Genomic DNA, 26,175 nt, shown 5'->3' on the forward strand with positions numbered 1-26,175 from the left:
CAGCTGCCTGCTGCTTTCCACCATGAGTAGAAGCAGCCTGAGGCCCATGCCAGATACAGCTGTCCCAGAATCATAAGCCAAATAAACCTCTGTTCTTTAGAAATTATGCAGTCTCAGGTATTTCTGTTATAGCAACACAGAACGAACTAATACAAATGGGTTTGATCAAATGTAAATTTTCTGTGGAGAGAAGCAAAATCCACAGAGAGAAATAGAGGTTTAAAAGAAAACATATGCAAAGATGTACAAACCTTTCAGTATCCAGAGACAATAGAACACTAGCTGCGAACAGGCCTATTCCTTTAACTTAGGAGAGAAGTTAAAGAAACAACAAAAGCTCCCAACACATTATAAACCAAAATTTCAAATCAAAAGTCTATCTGAACAACTGACTCCAAATCTGAACAAATACCCAGAAAGAACAAGAGTCATACAAATAATTTAAAGAAAACATTTTAAACTAATTTTTATAAATGCCTTTTTTCTGAGTGTATTAGTCCATTTCTGCTGCTTATAACAAAATACCTGAAACTGGGTGATTTATAAAGAAAAATGAAGTACATTGCTTACAGTTTCTGAGGCTGAGAAGTCCAAAGTCCATCTGGTGGTGGCGACAGTGACCCATGGGTCTCACATTGTAAGATGGTGGAAGCAGAGAGAACCGAGAAAGAGAAAGACGGACTCTTCTCTTCTTTTAAAGCCCTCAGAACCACACCCCTGACCACCATTATTAAACCATTCACCACTGCACAGTCCTACAATCCAATCACCTCCCCATGGCCCCACCTTTTAATTACCATAATAGGATCTCCCACCCTCTTAACAGTCACAGAGGGGGCCAAGTTTCTAACACATAAAACTTGGGCGATGCAATTCCAGCTTCAGTGAGTTTTGGGAGGAAATAATTCAATTCACTACACTGAGTTAAAGAATTTTGTGATGGGTCTAAACTGTTTTAAATCCAATCTCTGTTCTAATACTGTTAGCTAGTTTCCTGGATGTTAACATTTTAAAGTGTGGACCTGAACCTCTTCCCCCACCCTTGAATATTAACTGACTAGCTTTTCTGCTTCTGTAATTAGCTTGCACAAGGTTTTACAAGCCCCCGCGGGTGGGACTTTCTGGTAAGGGCAGATAAAGGACTTCCCAAACCACCCAAAGTTCACCCAGTTCCGGGAAGGGCCTAACCACACAAGGGGTGGGCTGTTGGGCAATTCCCCAGTTCCTCATCTGTGTACCACCCCACTGAAATCCACCAATGAATTTAAAAGTCACCTCAGGTGACCAATAAGCTGTATACAACTCATCCTGTTGCCAAAGTCTGCCTACCAAACTGTATAAAAAGTGCTTGTGTTAAGAGCTCAGGGCCACTTCTGTCCTGAAGACAGAGCGACCCCAGCATGCTGGAATAAAAAAACCTCTTGCTTGATTGCAGCGATTTCTGTCTCCTGGTCTTTGCGAGTTGAGCCTTCCCAACAAGTAAGATTCGCACTTTCAGGCCAGTCTTACAAAAGAAATTTACATCTGTAAGAGATTGGTTCCCTGACCAGGAATAGAACCTGAGCCATAGTAGTGAAAATGTTGCGTCTTAGCCACTGGACTACAGAAAAAAGGGCCTTTATTTTATTTTATTTTATTTTATTTTTTTAAGTTTTGTGGGGAATCCAAAGCAGGCACTTTGAGTATACAAAGGATTTTAGCTTATTTTAAACTTGATTTCTGTTTTTTAATCTTGCCAAGAAGGTTTTTAAGGCTAATTGTTATATTAATCTTTTTGTATAAGACATCTATTTAAGATGGAGCTCTCTAAAAAGTTTCCTTTTGAACATAGCCGATTCAAAGGATCCATTGTCTGGCCAGGGACAATTCAGGATCCCCAGAGGTATTCCCATTTTAATAGCAACTCAATCCAATAAGCCTCTTTATGGAAAGACCTTTATAATAAGAGGCAGCCCACACGATCCCAGAAAATTTACCACCAGAGATAGGCAAAGATAGTAAAAGACTCGTGGCTACAGGTGTTTAAGAGTGGTGTTTGTGCATATGATGTCTCTAACATCCCACAAATTTGTGGGAGGCCACAGTCACAGACCTGCTAATCTGTGACACTGAGTAGGCCCTCCTGGGATTGGACTTTCCACCTTGGTAAGAAGAGTGGAGATGACAAAAGCCCCTTATGGATGGGACTTTTCATTAAAACAGAGTCCCTGAGGGCTTGACACATTCAGAGCAAAGAGTGTGCATGTCTCGGATTTCCCAGTTAAGTCAAAGTAGCCACCAGGCATGAGCTGACACCCATGTCCTCTGGACGGTGGAGGCCAAGAGGGAATGCTCTCACTTGGTCACAAACCAAGCTCCAGGGCATAAAATTAAAATAAAAGAGAAACCTTATCTTGTGTTTATTTCAAAACCCAACAGCAAAGTTTGTCTAAATAGATGCCTATCTGGTATGAACTGTAAAACTTACCAGTCTGCAGGACCAGCTTGAACAACAGGCTTATTCTACCCTATGGTACCCTCTTTATAGAAACTGGCACAGAAAGACAAAGACAAAGGAAACGACAATTTCTGGGAGGAAAAGGATCAGACAATATGAATATTCATACCAAAACTACCCAAAGTACACTGGGGATATCACACCTCAGACTAGTCATACAAATCCTTTTCTTCCTACTAATCAATATTTTGAAAAAATAGACAAACAGTGATTTTTACTGTCTGCTTGACCAGATGCCATATATATATAGAGAGAGATCAGGAGTGTGACAGGTAAGAAAAGCTCACCATTTTTTGCTGGGCTTGTCATGCTCTGGTCTCCCTCAGCTGCAGCTTCTGGAAGAGCAGGACAGCTTTGGTATCCTGCCCACGGCACCACAGCTGTAGGGGCTTGGAGAAGACATCCGCCACCGCCCCCAAAGGTTTTCTGAAAAATCAACAAGTAAACAGAGGTTAATATGGAGAAAAAGCATAGCAAATTTTATTATTTAACTTGGTGGGAGGAGAAATGCATGAGGAAGTCACAAGAGAGTAATTTTCCAATTTCAAGTGAGGGTAAAGTTTACATGTCCCTCTTCATGGAGAAAGGGAAGAGGAGGGTGTAGGAGTGAATGATTCTCAGGGAGAGGTCTCAGTGGGTCTGGAGAACACAATGACCTGGTTCAAAGTCTGTGGGGCCTGCAGAGCAGACAATGACTAGTTAAGTGATTACCTTCGAAAGACTGCATGGGACTGAAATAAAGACAGTGGCCTGTAACAAAAGTTTGCCCAAAGGTGTTGACAGACTCCAGCCTTCTTTCTTGTGATACGAGTTAAGTTATTGAAAACCCAGGGAAAGGACTAGAGGTAACCGTCTTCCTTGGCAGGTCCGTGCTTCAGGCAGATAAGGGACCAGCTTTTTTCTGTGCTTTGCAGAGTGGCACAGAATTGCAGTGGGGAGACTATCAGGGAGACCTGAGGCTGCTTCTTTACTCCAGAACGTCAAAACGCCAGATTTTAGGGTAAAAGCTTTCTGTACCCCAGAAGAATCTAAAAATATATAAAAAGGGATAATATGTTATGACCAACAGAGATTTATCCTAGGAGTGAAAGATAGCTGAAACATTTAAAAAATCAATCATTATAATAAAAGAATTAAGTGGAAAACTATATAATTATCTCCATAAGTTCCACAAATAAGTCAACACACAACAGACAAAAACTATCTTAAGTAAATAAAAACTATCCACACACATAAAAATACTGATACTCAATAGTGAAATATTGAACCCTTTGGCCCTAAGGTTGAAAAAAAGGAAAGCATATGTATTCTCACTCCTTCTACACGTCATCGCCACCGAAGAAACCAGCCACAGCATTAAGATGGTAGATATATAGATGATAGACAGATAATAATAGATGGATAGATTAATAGATAGACAGATAAATAAGAGAAAAGAAATAAACAAAACTGTTTTTGTTGACATGTGGCATAATTATGCATGCAGAAAATCAAAGAGAATATACAAATCAACTTTTAAAACAATTAAATAAATCTGAAAATGTCATGATGAAACAGAGCAAGGCTAGGCCTGTGAACCAGACTGACTCCATTTTCCCTGCAGAGGACACTTTGTTACTTTTCTACTCCTCAGTCATGAGACCCCCCCAGGGCAAATGATTACCCCATGGGCTGCTCTAATAAAATAGACTGAGATAAGAGAGGAAACATATTTACTGAGGTGCAAAACCCCTCCCCAAGTCTTATTTACCATAATTGTAAAAATTAAGTTACAGATTAACCTTAAAATCCTTTTAGGAATTCACGTCTGTATTAGTCCCTTTTTATTGCTTATAACAAAATACTTGCAACTGGGTAACTTATAAGAAAATGAAATTTATTGCTTATGGCTTCCGAGGCTGGGAAGTCCAAAGTCCATCTGGTGGTGGCGACAGTGACCCAGGGGTCTCACATTGCAAGATGGTGGAAGCAGAGAGAGCAGGGAGAGAGAGAAAAACAGACGCTCCTCTCCTTTTTAAGCCCTCAGAACCATGTCCCTGACCACCATTTTTAATCCATTCCCTCCAGCATGGTCCTACAATCCAATCACCTCCTCAAGGCTCTACCTTTCAATTATCATAATAGGATATTCCACCCTCTTAACAGTCACAGTGGGGGCTAAGTTTCTAATACATAAAACTTTGGGGACACAATTCAAGCTTCAGGGAGTTTTGGGGGACCATAATTCAATCCACTACACTGCCTGTGCAAAAAACTTCAAGGTGATGCCACAATGACCCTTATGGGGTGACAATGGTGAATACCAGTGCCATCTTGGATGTACTGAGCATGCACCCATGATGCAACCAGGAAGAACAGAATGGACCACCTCCAGTGAGGCTGGCCTGTACCCCTTAACTCCTTTCCCTATAAAAGATCCTGAACAGCTCCCCTTGGGGGGCTAGCTTTACTGTCACTACCCACCTTATAAAAGTCAAATTAGTTACTACTATTAAAGTTTTTAGAAAATTCCTGGCACTAATAAGTACTCAGGAAAATGTGAATACTACTAATTTGCACCAAAAAATGGTGCAAAATATAATCATCTAAATAATAATGGTAAATGTCAGTGAATGCTGGTATTTCAATGATTTCTTTCATAATTCTTGCATGCTCTAGATCATTTGATTTTTTTGAACTGATAATTCTTTTCTTTAGAAAAAGCTACATTTTGTAAGTTAGTATGACATAGTTGTGAAGAGGAATTTAGAGGTATTACAGTGGATGACATATTAAGAGGAAATCAATTTGTGTTTATCACGGCCCTAGATAAAAGTCCCTCTACAGATCCCCTCATAAAAGTCCTGGTGTGAATGAAATTGCCAACGAAACTGGATAATAGGATTTTCAGGTACAGATGTTCACCAGGCAATTGGAAATGTTGTCTACAGCTGTGGAGATAAGTCAGGCAATACAATCCTTATAACACAAAGATCATCTAAACTAACAAAACAGGTGATACATACAAGGGAGACAGAGTCATGTAAAGTGTCAGATTTAGGAGACCATAGAGCAAAAGGCTGAATTCTGGCTCTCAGAAGCTCTCTAGTGTAGTGGTCTGAGCACACTAAAAAACTGAAAAGGAACATTTTTTCATATACCAGTAGGCCATTTGTGTGTCTTCCTTTGAAAAATGTCTATTTATCTCCTTTGCCCATTTTTTAATTGGATTATTTGTTTTTTCACTGTATAGTTGTTTGAGTTCTTTATATAGTCTGGACATTAACCCCTTGTTGGATGTATAGTTTGTAAATATTTTCTCCCATTCCATAGGTTATCTTTTTGCTCCATTGATTGTTCCCTTTGCTGTGCAGAAGCTTTTTAATTTGACATAGTCCCATTTATTTATTTTTTCCAACAGTTGCCTGTGCTTTTTGAGTCACATTCTCAAAATCTTTGCCAAGTCCTACTTCTTGGAATGTTTCCCCTATGTTGTCCTTAAGTAATTTTATGGTTTCAGGTCTTATATTTGTCTTTAATCCATTTTGAGTTGATTTAGGTATATGGTGAGAGGTGCAGGTCCAATTTCATTCTTATGCATATGGATGTCCACTTTTCCCAGCACCAATTATTGAAGAGGCAGTCTTTTCTCCAGTGTATATTCTTGTTGCCTTTGTCAAAGCTCATATGGCTATTAAGTATGTGGGTTGATTCCTGTGTTTTCTATTTCATTCCATTGATCTGATTGTCTGCTTTATGCCAGTACCATGCTGTTTTGGTTATAATACCTTTGTAATATAATTTGAAGTCAGGTAGTGTTATGCTTCAAGCTTTATTTTTTTGCTCAGGATTGCTTTGGCTATTTGGGGTCTTTTGTTGTTCCATATGAATGTTAGGATTGCTTTTTCTATTTCTGTGAAGAATGTCATTGGTATTTTAATGGGAATTGCATTGAACATGTAGATTGCTTTGGGTAGAATGGACATTTTCACAATGTTCATTCTTCCCATCCAAGAGCATGGTATGTCTTTCCATCTTTTTGTGTCCTCTTTAATTTCTTTCCACAGTGTTTTGTAGTTCTCATTGTAGAGATCATTCTCCTCCTTTGTTAAACTGATTCCTAGGTATTATTTTTTTTTAGCAACTATTGTAAATGGGCTTGCTTTCTTGATTTCTTTTTCTGCTAGTTCATTCACCAAAACCATGTTGGGATATCATCTCACCCCAGTTAGAATGGCCATTATTAAAAATACTGTGAATAACAAATGCTGGAGAGGATGCAGGGAAAGGAGAACATTTCTATACTGTTGGTGGGGCTGTGAATTAGCACAGCCACTATGGAAAACAGTGTGGAGGTTCCTCAAACAACTACAGATAGAACTATCATATAATCCAGCAGCCTCACTAGTGGGCATATATCCAAATGAATTGAAATCATCATGTTGAAGGGATACCTACACTTCCATGTTTATTGCAGCTCTATTTACAATAGCCAAGATATGGAACCAACCTAAGTGTCCATTGACAGATGACTGGATAAGGAAATTGATATATATATGCACAATGGAATACTACTCAGCCATAAAAAAGAATGAAGTTCTGCAACTTGCACCAAAGTGGATGAGTCTGCAGAAAATTATGTTGAAATAAGCCAGACAAGGAAAGAGAAATACTACATGTTCTCACTCATAACTGGCTGTTAAAGAAAAAAAGAAATAAAGAAGGAAAGAAGGCAGGAACAGAGAAAGGAAGGAAAGCAAGAAAAAAAGAAAAAGGCCAAAACAATATGTTGAACTTTCAGATGCTACATACTCTAAGGATACTAGAGATGGATGTGGGGGGAGGTGGAGGGGGTGGGGGGGTCGGGAGGGATATGTTGGATAAAAGGGCATAAAGAGAAATCACTACTTGTGATAATGAATATGCTTATAATAAATAATAATAAAGAAACTGAAAAGGAAGATAAAGACTCCACATGAAATCGTAAGATGCTCTTCTGAAACCATGTGAAAACAGGCTTTCAAGGAGATGTGATTATGGCTGAAGAAAAATCAAGATGAATTAAAAGAGGATGAGTTGAGAATATAGTTGCAAAAATAAAAAGGGCCCCACATTTGAGGGAGTTAAAAAGATAGAGATACAATTGAGTCAGTGAAGCACTGTTGTTTCTGCCGTCAAAGGTAGGACAGATTTAGTGAGGAAGCCATATAAGCAGAGTCAAGAAACAGTTTTATCAAGCCATGCTTCTTTAAAAAAAAGCAATTCCAAGAGATTTTTTCAAGACAGAGTCATCTAAAACTTCATCCTATGTCTTTGTTTTGACTCAATCATAGAAAAATTCAGGTACAAAGAATGAAACATTATGAGAATAACAATACATTTCCCAATTCTCAATATTTTGTTGGTATTTTTGTCTTTCAAATAGATACAATCTTCTTGTCTATGCTTTTCCTTGGGCCTGGTTCCTAATGTATCAGCCTCATGAGTCGTTTATTTTGAAGGAGCTTAGCCACTGCATTCACTTTTCTTTGTAATTCTGGTTTCAGTTTCCCTTACATTTCTTATACGGAGAATATATTATTGTAAAAAAAAAACATGTTTTTTAAAAAAGCCATAATGAAATAGAGAAGAATAGCAGGAGAGCAATCGCAGGATGTAGCCAACACTATGTGCAATTAAAATTTAATTTATTTCAAGTACAGATCTGAGTACTTAACCAGATGACAAATCTGCATTGTCTTGTAATGCACTGAACGTGAACTTCTCTTTCCTCCTTTTCATCATCAAAAGGAACTCTACGGCTTCTGCTTTTGCTTCCGTGCGCTTGGTGAGAACAAACAATGCCTCTAAGTGACCACAGACTTGCATGCACCCTGAAAGCCTTTCCCAAGTGCAGTCTTAACTTGTACTTTGAAAAAAAAAATTTCAAGGTATTTTATCCTCTGCTTCAATTTTTAACGTATGGCAGAGTCTCCAAATGTGTAGGACTCTGGTCGTGTCAGTCCTTGGCAATCCGATATAGTGGAGAAGCAACACCATCTTCCTCAAAGTTACTTATGAAGAACACGAAGAAGAGAGAATTCTGTCATCATGAACACAGGTAAAATTTAGGTAAGAAAAATGGGGAGGTGGAGTGGCACTATCTTTGAATTCTTCATGTGCCTCTATTATTTTCTCCTTCAGAGCTATTGACTGATAATTCAGTGCACAGGTTGGATTTCTGGGCTGCTGAAACAAGACACTGATATTTTCTAGGAACCTGGAAGCTTAAAAGAAAGTCAGTAAAACTAAATGATGGTTTAGAACTGGAGCCATGGTAAAATTTTGGTAATTTCAATCAAGCCCTTTCTGGCTTCTCACATGGCAGTGAGTAAATGATATTTCTAGTAATACAGATTTGATATGGCAAGTGAACTTTCAGTTTCTTAATATCATGAAATATGAGATGTTTTTGTGGTTTTGTTGCTCATCAAATTACAAATAATGAAAGTCAAAAATGAAACTATCCCGAAAGTGGAAGTCATTCCTACAGCCTACGTGATAAGTTGCAGTCACTGGCCATAGCAACAAATGTGATAAATAGATGTTCTGAAACTCTGCAGAGTCTGTGGGTGACCAGAGGAGGAGACTGCAAGAATGGCACATGAGCAAGTATCTCCTGTGGAAAGTTCTTGGGAAATCCTTGAAGAATACCATATAGACAAAGATGTGGGCTTCGCTCTGCCAAATCCACTGGTAAGAAAGGGCGCTAAAATATGGGAAAATGTATTTTTCTTATCATTACTTACCTGGGCAAGTTAACTTCTATTGCACAACAGTGGTTCAGTAGCTTCCACTAAACAAATGGATATAGCTGTGACAAACGTGGAGGCAGAATTTCAATGACTGGGTCTCCCTTAACTTTCTTAAAATTCTCTTCCTTGAAAGTCAGTCACATATGCACTTCTTACTTTCCTAATAGGGATACGAAGAGTGATGAGATAAGGAGAGTATAAAGTCCGAAAGCTTTACAAAATAACCACACCATAGACACCCAAACCAGGTTTACTACAGCTCTATCTTCAGAGGGCATTTTGAAAAACCCAAAGTTATAGTGAGTCAATTATATCTCTACTGATATACCCTGAAGTGTACAAAGTATGTGTTTCTAATTTGATTGGGTTTATGAGATGGCACTCCAAGCAACTTTTGAGTTGTATTAATATTGCTTGTTAAACAGCAATAAGATTGAAGTGAGTCTGAACTACTTTTTTTTTTTTTTTTTTTTTTTTTTTGCAAGTTTTAGCTACAATGTGCATGGTGTTTGGAGAAAATATTTGCCTTAAAAACTACATTTCCCTTTCCCTCTCTCTCTCTTTCTTTTCCTTTCCTTCTTTCTTAGCACCCAGTTATGAGTGAGAACATGCGCTTTTTCTCTTTCCTTGTCTGGCTTATTTCTCTTCACATAATTTTCTCCAGACTCATCCATGAGGATACTAGAGATGGGAGGGGAGGCAGAGTGGGGTTTTGCAGAGGGAGAGGTTGGGTAAAGGGCATAAAGAAAAATCATGATTTGTAATAACGACTATGCTTATAATAAATAAATTTTTTTAAAAAGAAAATACAAAAAAAGACTACATTTCCCTATGTTGTCTTCCATAGAATGCCATGTAAACCAATTCATCATCAATATTTTAATTATCAAACACTTTCTAAGCAATTCATAAATATTAACCCATTCCATCCCACAGCCATCCTAAAAGGTACTTTGTGAAATACAGGAAAATCTAGAGTAACACCTTCCTCCTAATCTAATTTTCCTCTCTGATTATTAAGTTAATTTAAGAAAATGGAGTGTATGCTTTAATTTTACTGCGAAAAGCACCTAATTTGCTTTATACATGTAAATCAATAATATTCAGACTTGCTCCCTGCCCCATACACTCAAATGATGGAATTGGGTGGTTTCAAGGATGTACTTAGCAATAGAACAACAAAACCATCTTTTTCAGAACTACCAAACTTCACATCAAGTTTTTCTTCAGAGTCGGTTCTCTGAAAAAATGCAGCAACAGTGGTAATTACAGGGACTTCTAGTACAGATTCCAAGGGTTAAAGAAAAACCCAAGAAACAAAGAAAGATTCTCCCTTGGCTACTCGCAAAATAATTCTGCTATCTGAGATGCTGAGAAAGTAAGATTCAGTGTCCCAAAACATAAAAATATATATATATATATATATATATATATATATATATATATATATGTGGCTACTTTTCTTTCTTCACCGAAGATCTTTCCTAGAAATTGTGAACTCAAAAATGTCTGTTACATCTTTTATGACCTATCAGCTTCCAATTCCAAAGGAAAAGAAAATGACTTCTGATTTCATATAGATACAAAATACATTCTCTATCTAGCAGAAGTTGAATGACCTTCTATGTTACTCTTCATTAATTTATACTGGACAATTTAGGGATTCTCTGAACAAGAAGTATACTATTAATTGAACTTCACATTTGTTGAAAGCGCTGTCAAGGAAGATACTAGAGGGTACATAACAAAAAGTATTTCTGTTATTTGGGAAAAATAGCAACATGCAAAACATTGGTGTACCAATAAAACACAGAACAGCAGTAACAAAACACTTATTACTAAAAGCCCTGGAGCACAGCATCTGGGTGGAAAGGGAGGAAAGTTCAGAGCAAGAAAAGTGGCTCTCTAGTGATTTTTCATTGCTAAACATCTGCCCTAACTGATTAAGACGGGACAATTATGTGCAGATGTTGAAACATGCGAATCTTATATTTTTACCTTTTGTTTTATAATTTACTGATAATACTAACTTTATTTTGAAGCTTAGAATCTTATCCTTGTTGATTTGAGTTAATTTGTCCATGTGTACTCAGTCCCCAGAGTTCAGCACTGATCCCTTCAAGGCACCCCTTGCAGCAGCCTGCCGGAGGAGGCCTGATGGGGATTATTCAGGAATCTTTATTTCATATCAGGATGGTGCTTAGGTCTTTCGTTTGTGTGCTTCCCCTGGAGATGAGGTTATCAATATGATTAGACCTAGGGAGACACTTTTATTTGGATTTCATCTGCACTTACTTGGCAAAAAACAAGCCTATAATGGAGCTAAAGTAGGTAATCAACAGCACCTCCTATATGACCAGTAAAGTGCCAGGTCTTGTAAGAGATATAAAATTAAAAGCAAGGTACAATCCCTGCCATCAGGTAGTGAGATGTAAAAAGAGCATAGCTTTTGAAAGTTGGTAGCACTTATGTTTGAATTCCAATGAACTGTAAATACAAGTTACATAAACTGTCTGAGCCTGGCTTTCCTAGTCTATGACATAGAGATAACTTCTTGGGCCGTTACAAGAATTAAATGGGAAATATATGTGAAATTATTGAGCAGACATTTAATTACTAATTATCAATCATTATATTATCAAACTATTAATTATTAATATTAATCATCAAATTATTAATTATATTGTTAAATTATTAATTAAAATATTAATTATTAAATTATTAGAAATTATTGACCACTGACATTTAATAATTTATTTTCCTTCCAGAAAAAAAAAATAGCAGATAATAAATTACTTACCAATGTGAAAGGCATAATCCATAGGATTTATAATGGAGGAGGTTGGTGTCAAATGGTGTACTCAGGAAGACTTCAATGGAACTTCTGAAGTGAACTTTGAAAAAGAGGCAGATGGGGGTGCTTGAAGAGAAAGCAAGAGGTGGAGCACAGAGAAGATCTTGAGCCCTGTGTGTGCAGGTGGCAAGGTGTGGGCTGGCGGTTCTAGACAACATTGTGCAATATGGATTTAGAAGCAAGGCAGACTACGAGTGGGAAGTCAAAACTATTTTACAGTAATTTTCACTAGTAAATAAAAGTCTTACTTTTTTTCTTTTCTTTTTTTTTTCAAGGAGGAACTACCTCATGATTATGATGCCTGGATTTTCATTGCTAAAAATCTGCCGGAACTGATTGAGATTGGCCAGCTTCGGGCAGAAGTTGAAAAGGTTTGAAATATGTATTACATTTGTCTTCTTCTCATGTAGCTTCTTTTAAAACTGTTTTTAGATTTAAATTTATTTTTAAAATTTTATTTGTACATGTTTATGGGGTACAGTTCATTGTTTCAATAATGCGTATATTGTGTAATGATCTAATCAGAATAGTTAGCATCTGTCACCTAAACATTTATCATTTCTTTGCAGTTGTAACATTCAAGATCCTCTTTTCTGGATATCTTGAAATACACGATACAATATTATTAGCTATTGTCACCCTAGAGCATCAGAACTTATTCTTCCTGTGTACCTGTCACTTTGTAACTTTGTACCATCTACCAGCCTTTCCCTGGCCCCTTTCCCCACTCCCTTTCCCTGCCTTTGATACCGCTATTCTATTTCACTCCCTTTTCCCCTCTTTTTAAAATTTATTTTTGTTAATTGATCTGTGATAGTTTTATATATTTTTGGAGTACAATGTGATAATTCATACCATGTGCAATGATCCTATCAGGGTGCTTAGTATATCCCTCACCTCAAACATCTGTCACTTCTCTGTGTGAGGAGCATTCAGCATCGTGTTGAGTAGCCACTTGAAGACACTCAGTAGTTAGCTTTTAACTGCAGTCTCCCACGTTGCTACAGAACACTAATGACATTCTTCCTGTCTGTCTGTTCTGTACGCACCGACCAGCCCCTCCCCCCCCCCCCACCGTTCTCTAATAACCACCGTTCTATTCTCTGCTTCTATGAGACCAGCTTTTTAAAGTTTCCACGTATGAGGGAGAACATATATTTTACAGCTTCTTAACTTGACGTTTTGAACTTTGTTTTGAAGCCTGAAACATCACCAGGCTGGTTCGAGTCCGTCTCTCCGTCTGTTCTCAGGTACCGGTGCTCAGCGTTGAGGATCTCCAGGGGCACGAGGTGCAGCGCCTGGCACACCTGGTCCTGGGGTACATCACCATGGCATACGTGTGGGGTCGAGGGGATGGAGATGTCCGTAAGGTCTGGAGATTTTCTGATACTTCTCATGCTAGATGAGGGATTACATCCAATTGACGTTTAGCGTAAGGCATTTCTAAATGTATCATAACTGCACTTTGCAAAGTTTGGGTAACGGGAAAAATGGAAAAGAGAACGATCATTAACTGACTTAACACGTCAACTGTTATCATGATTATATTTTCAGTCTTTCACTTATATAACAGTTGATCTATCAAGTGCATATAACCTATATATCCTGCTTCTTTAACTTAAATTATATTGTAAGCTTTTCTTAGTCACTGTACAATCACACTAGTCATTTGAAATGACTGCAATTTTTCATTGAGTTTCTGAACTTTAGTTTGCTTACTAAGTACTGTATCAATAAATACTTTACTTGTATTTAATGTTTCACTATTAGAAATAACACCGCAATGAATATCTTTAAATATGAACCAGTTTTCTCTATTTAAGATGTTCGGAAAGTATGCATATTTTATTAATATTTATAATACTAAAAGGCTATCTCACATCTGTCAACAGAGGAGAGCATATTGGTTTTACTCTAATCTTATCAACATGAGATAACCTTAATTTAAAAATAATGTCATCTTATATGTATGCATTTATGTGTTAGTGGTAGTCTTATTTTTATATAAAAGTATCAATTATGATACTTTAAATAGCCACGACAAATTAAGCTTGATAACAATCTCACTCTAAATCTAATTAAAAGAGGTTTTTAGTAACCTCTTCCTAGGGATCAGTGAGGGATAGAAGAATGGAGGACGTCAAACAATGTGTGCCACTGGTGCACCTCTGCCCATCAGCTCCTCGGTGCTGCACCTGAAGTCGCTGTCCTCCTTCTCCGTGTAGGGAGGGTGGCCAGAATAATCGAGGAAAAACACAGCAGACCCAGTTAAATTTGAATTTCAGATAAACAGTCCTTTTTTAGTATATGTGTCACACATTATGCACACTTATTTGACATCCTGTATTTTATTTGGCAATCCTATAAAACTCATACAGACTGCAATACCTAACTTTTAAATCACAAAAGGATAACATAGATTTCAGAGGCAGCTTCTGATACTTAGTGAAAACTTTTCTTTTTGACAAAGGTAATTGGTGAAAGGTAATAATCTAGTTATTTCTTCCCACACCTGCTTAAAGACAGAGCAGCACATGCAGGCCACTTGTGCGATGAGTCGTCTCCTGACATGCGGAGAAGTTGCTCTGTGTGACCACGGGAACACCTTACACTTCCTTCTAGTCATTGAACTGCCACATCTAGATTCTGGGATGATGCAAAAAGTTTTAAGACTAGTTCTAGTCTTACAGCCTAACTTAAAATCTAGCTAAGTGCACAGTCTCATTAGATTTGCTACAAATTTAATCTAGCTAAGTATACAGACATACTTACTAAGCTAGTAGATTTATATGTGCATGTACACCTAAAAGTATTAGTAATGACGGGCAGCATGGGCTGGGTGCTCTGAGGTTTTAAGTAGTAGTCAGTATAATCAAGAAATGCGAAAGAGAGGAACAGAAAAGAAAGGACACTATCAAAAAACGTGGAGACCAGAATATACATAGCCTAATTGAAAAAATAATAAATTTATCAGACTGGAGGTCAGAATTATGAAAGAAAAGATGTAAATGTATTTTTTTAGTTTATCTGAGTTTTGTATACTCCATCATTCTGAAAAGGATCTTAGAAGGTAGCAATATATATATATATATATATATATATTAAAAAACATTAAGTGAGGAAATTATAGGAAAAACAAAATAAATGAACAAAAAACCATATCAATATAAGGCACATTTTCCTTGAGAATGAACAAGAAGTTAGAATCTGAGTTTCTTAGCAGCTGCGAGAATGTCTACAGTAGATTAAGATGCGTTTGAACGTTTACTTTCTTTTTCCGAGGTCATTTCAAATTAATTATTCAATAAAACTTTTTCCTCTTTGGTCTCCTTTGATCTTTTCTCCAAACCAGAGAGGGACAAAATTTATTTCCTTTTGAAACATGCCTAAATAATTCGCCAACCAGAAGGTTTCAGTCCCAGAAGCACGAGTCCTGCAAAGGGAAGCACACGCACGGGTGTCATTTGATGGCCAGTGCTTCTGTTCTCACGCCTGGATCTCTCGCCAGGCCTACTACTAAGCTAATCTCAAGGCACCTGAGTTATAACTCCCATGGTTTTCACAAAACTGTGGAGGTGGCCTTGTCATCATGCCATCGCTGCCATCGAAGTTCTACCACCCACTACCCCAGACTGGCCACACAGCCCTGGTTAGATCCGCATATTCCAGCCAAAGACGGCTAATGATAATGATCACCCTAATTCCTACATAGGACCATCCAATTCTAATCCAAAAGATAGCTAGATAAAGTGAGGCAGATAAAGAATAAAAGTTCGGCTTTATGACTAAAACAGAACGTGGTCTGTTGGGGAACAAGTCCTACGGCTAGCTAAAAGTGCACCCCAGCATCAGGCTGACTTCCCATGTAGCTCAGGCAGGGCTGGACCACTGCAGGATCGCCCTGTGGGGGCAGGCAACGTATGTGGCTGAACAGAGAGCAGAATTCTATGAGTAGCAGGCTCAGGAGAAGAAGAGTTGGGAGAAAAAGGGGCAGAGCTTCTGTGCCTGCTCTGAGGAAGGGTGAGTGAAAGAGCTGAGCTGAGCCAAGCGCATCATCCCACTTGATGTATTTCCACGTGGAAATGCAAAGCAAAGGGAAAGGAGGTCCCCTTCCAGTGCCAGTATGTCTTAGAGGCCGAGCGTAATGTCGTTGTATGGTGAAGCTTTCTTCAAAAAAGTCATCCAGGAGAGAGTTTCTTTCTGCACCGTGTTCTGAGAGCAGCAATCTGTTTACACTTCTAGTATGCATCATATCCAAAAGTATTGATTACAAAGATATTAAGCATCTTTGAGACAATTGATTTTATCTTTTTATTGCTGGTGGATAATGTGGTATCTTGCATAGAAAAATTGCTTACAGATATTCACGAGACAGATGGATGAATGAATGAAGACTAATTCCCAAGGCCATCAGAAAGACAAAGAGGCAGGCTTTGCTCCTCTTGCTCCCTTTTTCCTCTCTGTCAACCCAAATCCAAAATATAAACATTTAATAATTTAAGTTATGAAATGAGAAAGAGAAAAAATTACATCCGTTTGTTTTCACAGTGCCATTATATAGAACACCTCATATTTTGGTAGCCAGGAGGCAGAAGAAAAGGTAAGACATTTCGATGCTTGAAGCTGAACAATGTGTTGTTATTAGGTCTTGCCAAGCAACATTGCTGTTCCTTACTGCAAACTCTCTGAGAAGCTAGGACTGCCTCCTATTCTGGTTTATGCAGACTGTGTCTTGGCTAACTGGAAGAAGAAGGATCCCAGAGGGTATGTAAACTGTTATTATAACAAAAATTGAAGGAGTGCATGCTATTTAAACCAAAAGGTGGTTTTTTATTGATTTAATTTTTGGCAGCACATCTGCTTCTCTGTTGTTGAGCATGGTTTCTCAAACTGCTGCACCTGTTACTAGAAATGTACTGTACATACATGAGAGAGAGATGCATAGTTCACATACACTAAAATGCACAAACCCTAAGCATTCAGTTTGAATTTGACTGTTGTACATATACATGTAACTACCACCCTAAGCAAGATACAGAATATTTCCGTCACCTCAGAAAATTCCATTCAATTGCATTCCCTGCCTCAGGCACATATATTCTCGGTTGTCTTATCAAAAATTAACTTGTTTTGTTATTGCGTTTCATGTCAGCAAATCATGCAACACGTATTCTTTTGTGTCTGGCTTCCTTTGATCAATAAATTTTTGAGATCCGACACATGTAATTTTTAAGTAGCCAGTTTCATTGAAGACGTAACACATCTTCAGCAGTAGAGGCAGTGATGTCTGGGCTCTCGGGGCAGGCAGCTCGGAGTCTAGGCCTCTGCTACCCATTTAGTGTTGGGGCCTGCCACAATAAAGGACAAGCAAATCAAATGCCCCATGGGTCTGTACACATATAGAAGAGTATTCTGCACACAAGAATATCACAAAATGGAAGGATTTCATCCAGAAAGTGCTTATTAGTAACAGCTAGTTCTGACTACCCACATGTACTTCTTGCATATTTAATTTTTTATTTCACTTATTAGTTAAATGTTGGCAATGCCTGTATGAGAAATACAAAAAAAGTAGTTTTCTTTTTTACCTATGTCTTACCTCTGTCTGATAGGTCAGTGGTATTCAGTGTAATAACAATAATGCAAAACAACTTGATTTTTAATTTTGTTTCTCTCTTTTGGAATCGGCCCATTGCTTCATGGCTGCTTTCGTAGGCCTATGACTTATGAGTAAGTATTTGATTTTTATTTTATTGAAAGAATATTGGCTATCCAAAGTGAATATAGGCTTATCAATATACCCCAAAAGCCTTCTTTAAATAATCAATTAATTTAGGCCAAAAGTAATTTAAGTAATTTTTTAAAGAGCAAATAATCCCAGTCCATAATTATATCTGTGACTGTGATATGACTTTGTCTATTTGATGTTATAGCTATAGATAGATACAAAAGTACTACTTGCATACATATAGATATAATTAATATGCATAAGTAGAAAATGCACATACATCTGTGTATCTGTGATTTAATAACCTCTGTAGCCAGAACTAGTTATTAGTGTCAATAAGAAATCCTACAGAAACCTGTTCTTTTTGATCCAATCCTTACTACTTTTGACCTATGTACTAAACGTAGGCTAAGAGCTGGGGAAACTGAACTAAATATCATAGCTATAAGCCTGCTTTGGTGAAGCTAGACTAATAGAGAAGAAAGGAGATTTATGAAAATTAATGAAATACATTGCCATATGACTAAGAGAAGGGGTAAGAAGATAAAATACTGGGAGTGCTAACCAAGTAAAAGGGGTGAAGGGTGGAATCACTGAAACAAATTATTTAAGTTGAGCCCTAAAAGAAAAAAGTAGAAGAAAGAGTAGAAGAAAAGATGAGAGCGTTCACAGTGGAGGAACCAGCAAGTGTGAAGGCCTTGAAGTAACAAAAACTTGGTGTGTTATCAAAGCTGAAGGATGGCTAAGGCCAGTGACAAATGTTGAATAATGAAAGTAACAGTTTGAAAAAATGATGAAGAAATATATTTTCTTAAAAGATAAAGTAAGACTTTGTTGGCTATGATAGTTTAAAAAAGTATCTTAAATGAGAAACCGGAAGGTTTTTAAACAGGAGGATGATAAAATCAATCCCATTTTACAGATGAGAACATTGAGGCAGAGATAGATGACATTTCTTGCTCAAGGTCACAGAGCAAATAAGTTGCAAAGGATCTCCAGCTCCAGAAACTGTGAATTTAACCACCACAAAATTCACAGATATAAATGCTGAAACCACGTTTACAGCAATGCCAAAACTTCAGTAGAAAAATGGGCTCTAACTAAGTCTTTTAATTTTTTTTAAAAGACTCAAAACTCTGCATCACAGATATCTCTATAAATGCTGAGTATAAATCTATGGTAATATATATATGTGTGTAAAAAGGAGATACATATGTAAAAAGTTAATGGGGTAATAGAAACAGAACTAGTTTTGGAGTTTCTAGTTCCAAGTCTCAGAATAAAATTTCAGTCCTAGCTTAACCTATGTACTATTAATTACATGACAATGCATCTAACAGCTGAGTCCTAACTTTCTTAACTATGTAATTGAGGTAGTGAGATCTGCCATAACTTGCTCAAAAATTTATTTTGAAAATAAAATAGGATAAATAGAAATGCTTGAAAACTGTAAAGTATTCTACAAACATACCATTATTTTTGCTAAATGCCTTGCCTTCCTTGACTGCTCCTCTTAGGAACATGGACATTTTGTTCTACTTTCCTGGTGGGGACTGCGGTAGAGGATTCTTCCTGGTTTCTCTATTGGTGGAATTAGCAGCAGCTTCTGCAATCAAAGTACGTCCATCTACACTTGAAAATTTGTATGTCAATTCACATAAACAGAGCAATCACTTAGTATCTGACCTGTATTAAGCAGGAATTAACTTTATCCTGACTAAATACAGCATTAGATCATTTAACTGGGAATAAGGGATGATCTGTATCACCTAAAATATAAAATATGGGTGCAATATATTTAGAGTCAAATTTGAAATCCCTTTTAAAAATAAAAATTTTCAATGCAATTTGGTAATGGAACTTTAAGATATAGCCACGTAAATCCAGTTGTTTTGACTATACAGCAACACATACGAAAAATTATTCATCACGATCAAGTGGGATTCATCCCAGGGATGCAAGGTTGGTTCAACATACGCAAATCAATAAATGTGATACACCATATTAATAAACTCAAACACAAGGACCATATGATCATCTCTATAGATGCTGAAAAAGCATTTGATAAAGTTCAGCACTCATTCATGACAAAGACCCTCTATAAGTTAGGTATAGAGGGAAAGTATCTCAACATAATTAAAGCCATATATGCCAAACCCACTGCCAATATCATCCTGAATGGGGAAAAGCTGAAAGCTTTTCCTTTAAGAACAGGCACTAGACAAGGATGCCCACTCTCACCACTCCTATTCAACATAGTGTTGGAAGTACTAGCCAGAGCAATCAGAGAAGAGAAGGAAATAAAGGGCATCCAGATTGGAAAAGATGAAGTCAAACTGTCCCTGTTTGCAGATGACATGATCCTATATATCGAACAGCCTAAAACCTCTACAAAAAAACTGTTGGAATTGATAAATGATTTCAGCACAGTAGCAGGATACAAAATCAACACACAAAAATCAGTAGCATTTCTTTTCTCCAATAGTGAACATGCAGAAGGAGAAATCAAGAAAGCCTGCCCATTTACAATAGCCACCAAAACAATAAAATACTTAGGAATTGAGTTAACCAAGGAGGTGAAAAATCTCTATAATGAGAACTACAAACCACTGCTGAGAGAAATTAGAGAGGATACAAGAAGATGGAAAGATATTCCATGCTCTTGGATTGGAAGAATCAACATAGTGAAAATGTCCATACTACCCAAAGTGATATACAAATTCAATGCAATCCCCATCAAAATTCCAAAGACATTTTTCTCAGAAATGGAAAAAACTATTCAGACATTTATATGGAACAATAAAAGACCACGAATAGCCAAAGCAATGCTCAGCAAAAAAAATAAAGCTGGAGGCATAACACTACCTGACTTTAAGCTATACTACAAAGCTATAATAACCAAAACAGTATGGTACTGGCATAAAAACAGACACACTGACCAATGGAATAGAATAGAGAATCCAGAAATCAACCCTCACACTTACTGCCATCTGATCTTTGACAAAGGCACCAAGCCTATTCACTGGGGAAGGGACTGCCTCTTCAGCAAGTGGTGCTGGGATAACTGGATATCGATATGCAGGAGAATGAAACTAGATCCATACCTCTCACCGTATACTAAAATCAACTCAAAATGGATTAAGGATTTAAATATACACCCTGAAACAATAAAACTTCTTAAAGAAAACATAGGGGAAACACTTCAGGAAATAGGACTGGGCACAGACTTCATGAATACGACCCCAAAAGCACGGGCAACCAAAGGAAAAATAAACAAATGGGATTATATCAAACTAAAAAGCTTCTGCACAGCAAAAGAAACAATTAAAAGAGTTAAAAGACAACCAACAGAGTGGGAGAAAATATTTGCAAAATATACATCTGACAAAGGATTAATATCCAGAATATATAAGGAACTCAAACAACTTTACAAGAAGAAAACAAGCAACCCAATTAAAAAATGGGCAAAAGAGCTAAGTAGGCATTTCTCTAAGGAAGATATCCAAATGGCCAACAGACATATGAAAAAATGCTCAACATCACTCAGCATCCGGGAAATGCAAATCAAAACCACATTGAGATACCATCTAACCCCAGTTAGGATGGCTAAAATCCAAAAGACTATGAACGATAAATGCTGGCGAGGCTGCGGAGAAAAAGGAACTCTCATACATTGTTGGTGGGACTGCAAAATGGTGCAGCCTCTATGGAAAATGGTATGGAGGTTCCTTAAACAATTGCAAATAGATCTACCATACGACCCAGCCATCCCACTGTTGGGAATATACCCAGAGGAATGGAAATCATCAAGTCGAAGGTATACCTGCTTCCCAATGTTCATCGCAGCACTCTTTACAATAGCCAAGAGTTGGAACCAGCCCAAATGCCCATCATCAGATGAGTGGATACGGAAAATGTGGTACATCTACACAATGGAATACTACTCAGCTATAAAAACGAATGAAATACTGCCATTTGCAACAACATGGATGGACCTCGAGAGAATTATATTAAGTGAAACAAGTCAGGCACAGAAAGAGAAATACCACATGTTCTCACTTATTGGTGGGAGCTAAAAATTAATATATAAATTCACACACACACATACACACATACACACACAAACCGGGGGGGGGGGAAGAAGATATAACAACCACAATTATTTGAAGTTGATACAACAAGCAAACAGAAAGGACATTGTTGGGGGGGAGGGGGGGAGGGAGAAGGGAGGGAGGTTTTGGTGATGGGGAGCATTAATCAGCTACAATGTATATCGACAAAATAAAATTTAAAAAAATAAATAAATAAATAAATAAATAAATAAATAAAAAATTTAAAAAAAAAAAAAAAAAAAAAAAAAAAAAGAAATAGAAATGGAAACATATACATTAAAAACTATATAAACATCTCTAAATTAAATATTAAATGAATAAAGACAAAGCCAAGCTTATAAAAAATTAGTAAAAGGAAACTAGTCAAATAGGGTGCTCAGCCCAGGAAAGAAGTGTAAAATCCCAAATTTAATTTAGGGATTAAGGTTTGGGAGAATTTTATTCTATGTTTACTGCTAGGGAATCTTAAGTGTCTGTCTTTTTTTTTTTTTTTTTTTTTTAAGGTAATCCCCATTATATTCAGTGCAGTTCAACGTCAGGACCTGGATACTCTGCGAAAGGCACTGCTTGATATAGCTTCTTGTCTGCGCAAAGCCCGTGAAGTATTTTACCAAATTCATGGCAAGTATTATAGGCTGTATAACCTTCTAGACTGACAGTCTAATGTTTCTGATTGTCTGAGGTCTACATCACAGTTGTCGGGAAAAGGGAAGAAAAAACCAGGTTTCACTTAGTGTGTTTTCCACCTCAAGTATTTTATTTCACTCAATCATTACACTTCCCATGCAGTAGGTTTTATTATCTCCATTTTACAGATAAGGGAATCTACATTCAGAGAGATAAAATAAACGATTTAAGATTAGACAGACAGTAATCTTACACAATCCCAAACTGGGTCTATTTAACTCTAAAGAGCTCTCTTGCCTCCCGCTAAAAACCATGGAGAAGTTTGCTAAATGTGAAGGCAGTTTAAGTTCTGAGAAACTTAGCTTCTGCTTGATAAGCATTCTTTGCTACTGCTGCTTTTTCGTACATTAAACAAACAACCCAGAAAAGCCGACGAGCTCAAAAGTTGTTGCAAAATTAAAAGCTGAAAAACCACAAAAACCCAAAACGTGCATAAGCAATGATTTGCAAAAGGAAATCTGCCCTACTGGACACACTTAACAAATATGTGGCTGTTTGCCACTGGGCTTTGAGTTACTACTGATTGGTCCTGGGCAACGAGTTAGGTCTTCAGATCAAATGTGCTAGGAAGCTCTAGGAAGGGAGTCCCAGGGTTGCTGGGTTTTTTGTTTCTTTGTTTGTTTGTTTCTTTCTTTCTTTCTTTATGTAAACAATTTGTCTGTTATGTCAGTAAGCACATAAAGTAGTCCTAAAGAAATGTTGACGGTTTGGCCTCCTGATGATGCATGGTAGGTGGGTGGGTAGGTGGCTTCTCAACAGGAGCTGAATAGCAGCCCAGTAGTAGACACCAATCAGTGGACACAGGTGACCAGTGGGTCTCCTCTAGGAGAGCGCAGGAGAGGGTGGGCTTGTCTGCAGCGGCACTGCTCAGTACAGACTGACCTAATGCCTTTCCTGCAGCCCGTGCTGAGATCCATTACCAGTTGTTCATAGCACCTTGATTTCCCTGTGAACCTCTGATGCTGCCTAATTAAACACATTCCGTCTTTTTACAGAACACGTGGACCCAAAACTATTTTTCGGTGTTCTTCGCATTTATTTGTCTGGGTATGTAGTCTTATGCTTGAGTTTGTTTTCTCTCAAATAACATAAAAAACACATCAAATTCCCCTTGATGGTCTGTACTATCCACTAGGTTTATGTAACAATTTATACCCTAAGATACATGTTGTAGAGAAAGAATAAACTGTTTTCTCTACTATTACTTGTCCAGAGATGCCCTGGAAGAACACAGGAAAGCCAGTCATTTTTAAAGATTGGAGGGCTGGCGGCTTAGCTAAGTTGGTTAGAGTGTGGTGCTGATAACATCAAGGTCCAGGATCCAATCCCTGTACCACCCAGCCACCAAAATAAAATAAAAAATAAAATAAAATAAAATAAAAAGATTGGAGTGATCTGTGTTAACGCAAAGGCAAAGGTAAGATTCCATTCCTGGAAAATTTATGCCAAATTTGCTCTGAATTATGTCATTATTCTCACAGAAGGGGTGGCAAGAAGAATTGTGACATGTACTTTTTGTCACCTTCTCTTCACCTCTAGTGCAAGATTTTATATCTGAAAATTGGCAATTAATCCAAAGAACAATTTTTCTTTTCTCCCCGGCCTAGCTGGAAAGGCAACTCCCAGCTGCCAGAGGGTCTGCTGTATGAGGGGGTCTGGGATACCCCAAAGAAGTTCGCAGGGGGCAGTGCAGCCCAAAGCAGCATCTTTCAATGCTTTGATGTCCTGCTGGGTATCCAGCAGAGCGCTGGTGGAGGTGAGTGGAGAGTGAGAGGCAAGGATCATCTCTTAGGTTGATACAATAGTGTTTTGATATCCAAGAAGCGCCTTCCCACCAACATCTCTAGGCTTATACGGCGCTCTTAGGAGAATCCATGCAGTAGGGACTTCCATACCATCATTCCATGCCACAGATGTAGAAGCAGAAACTAACTTCTTGTTTAACCAGCTAGAAGGCAGCAGAGCCAATACTCAAAACCAAGTTCATCACTTGTATGTAAAGCTTGATTGACTGGTGCAGCCAGTATCACATGTTCTGAAGGTGTACGATCAGATTCAGAAAGAGGAAGTCACCTGCAAATGAGACAGGGCTGTGAGTAGAGAATAGGGAGGTGGACACCTTAGTGACAAGGTTAACGATCCAGCACCCGGAGAGCCGGTCAACGCTTGTGTCAGAGTATGAAGATGCAGCACATTCATTACTTTTTTCCCAGGGGCTTAGGAGAGGAAGAAGCTCTGGGAGAAGTTCTTTTTCTTTTCTCTGTTTTCTTAAACTTTTATGTAACAAAGAATAAAGTGTTGGGCTGGATAACAATATGACTTTTCCTTAATTAAAAATGATCTCTTAGACTCAGTGCCATGATCTGTCAATATATATACCCTCTCTATACCACTGGCTTCCAGGAAGGAGCAAATACAGCAAAAAAAAAATGAGAAAGAAAGCACAAACAAAAATCTTTATTATGAAAGAATGAGTTAGCCCATCTGGTTTTCAGAATTAACAATATTTTACAAGAATCACCACTGTTAGTAGCAAGACTAACCACTGTTTGGCCTCAAATAGGATGGTCTTAGCCCCAGAGCCCCCTGCAGAGGTCTTGGTTGATGACCCCCACCCTCTCTGACTTCACTCTGGATTGGGGGATGCTTTAGCCTCCCTGTCACTAAATCTTGCTCTTGTTCCTATAGAATCTGCTGCCAAGTTCCTCCAGGAAATGAGAACATACATGCCACCAGCTCACCAGGACTTTCTTCACTCATTAGAGGCAGGTCCTTCTGTCCGCAAGTTTGTCCTGTCCAACAGTGATGCCAGCCTGAAGGAAGCTTATGATGAGTGTGTGAGAGCTCTGGTCTCCCTGAGGAATTACCACTTGCAAATAGTAGCCAAGTACATTGTGATCCCTGCACGCCAGCAGTCCGGGAAAAATGAAGAGTCTGAAGAGCCATCAGAACTGGAAAACAAGGGAACTGGAGGCACCGATATCATGAATTTCCTAAAGACTGTAAGAAGTGCAACCGAGAAATCCCTTTTGAAGGAAGGTTAATGGAACCCTAGCAAGGGTGCATTTTATCAAAACAAAGACACATCTGTATATATTCTGGCTCATTATATAAGACCCTTGAATTAATAATATGCAATGTCTTAATAATACACTATGAGTTCTTAAAATAAATTTTTTTCTTATATCTGTGCATTCCTTACAACAAAAGATAACTAATAAAAGATAAGTATGCAAAATAATATTAGAAGTAGTGTGATCTATATTTCATAATTGAAATATAATGATGAAATTCAATAAATAAAAATGTATGTAAGTTATAATAAATCTTGTTTCATGTGTAACTGTGATTATATATTCCCCCAGATGAGACCTACCCCTACTGGTAACCCTTCTGCAGGGCTAACAGATACCTGTACTTTCCCTATGTCAGTATCATTCTTTTTTACAATTACCTGTTTGCTTGTCTGTATTCGCATTACACAATAAGCTTTGTGATGCCAGGAACACTCTGCATTGTGTACC

At 37.8% G+C, this 26,175-nt stretch overlaps 1 protein-coding gene across 1 annotated transcript; it reads left to right on the forward strand.

The window, feature by feature from the left end:
* The first annotated feature begins 8,414 nt into the window (after positions 1–8,414).
* Positions 8,415–25,838, forward strand: IDO1 (indoleamine 2,3-dioxygenase 1). Its single transcript, XM_063079951.1, has 11 exons — positions 8,415–8,587; positions 9,079–9,211; positions 12,400–12,495; positions 13,375–13,494; positions 16,770–16,888; positions 17,840–17,854; positions 19,370–19,469; positions 22,468–22,585; positions 23,647–23,698; positions 24,259–24,407; positions 25,340–25,838. The coding sequence occupies exons 2-11, from the start codon at positions 9,113–9,115 to the stop codon at positions 25,693–25,695; spliced, it is 1,224 nt and encodes a 407-aa protein (XP_062936021.1). The 5' UTR covers positions 8,415–8,587; positions 9,079–9,112; the 3' UTR covers positions 25,696–25,838.
* Positions 25,839–26,175: the final 337 nt, after the last annotated feature.

This window comes from Cynocephalus volans, chromosome 15 (assembly GCF_027409185.1).
Source record: "Cynocephalus volans isolate mCynVol1 chromosome 15, mCynVol1.pri, whole genome shotgun sequence".
NCBI lineage: Eukaryota > Metazoa > Chordata > Mammalia > Dermoptera > Cynocephalidae > Cynocephalus > Cynocephalus volans.

What these genes read in the sequence shown, in the direction of transcription:
- IDO1 (XM_063079951.1), top strand. Translation starts at nt 9,113, where the DNA reads ATGGCACATGAGCAAGTATCTCCTGTGGAAAGTTCTTGGGAAATCCTT. An exon ending in CAGCAGCTTCTGCAATCAAA is followed by an intron (nt 19,470 to 22,467) that starts GTACGTCCATCT and finishes TTTTTTTTTAAG; the next exon opens with GTAATCCCCATTATATTCAG. An exon ending in AGTATTTTACCAAATTCATG is followed by an intron (nt 22,586 to 23,646) that starts GCAAGTATTATA and finishes GTCTTTTTACAG; the next exon opens with AACACGTGGACCCAAAACTA.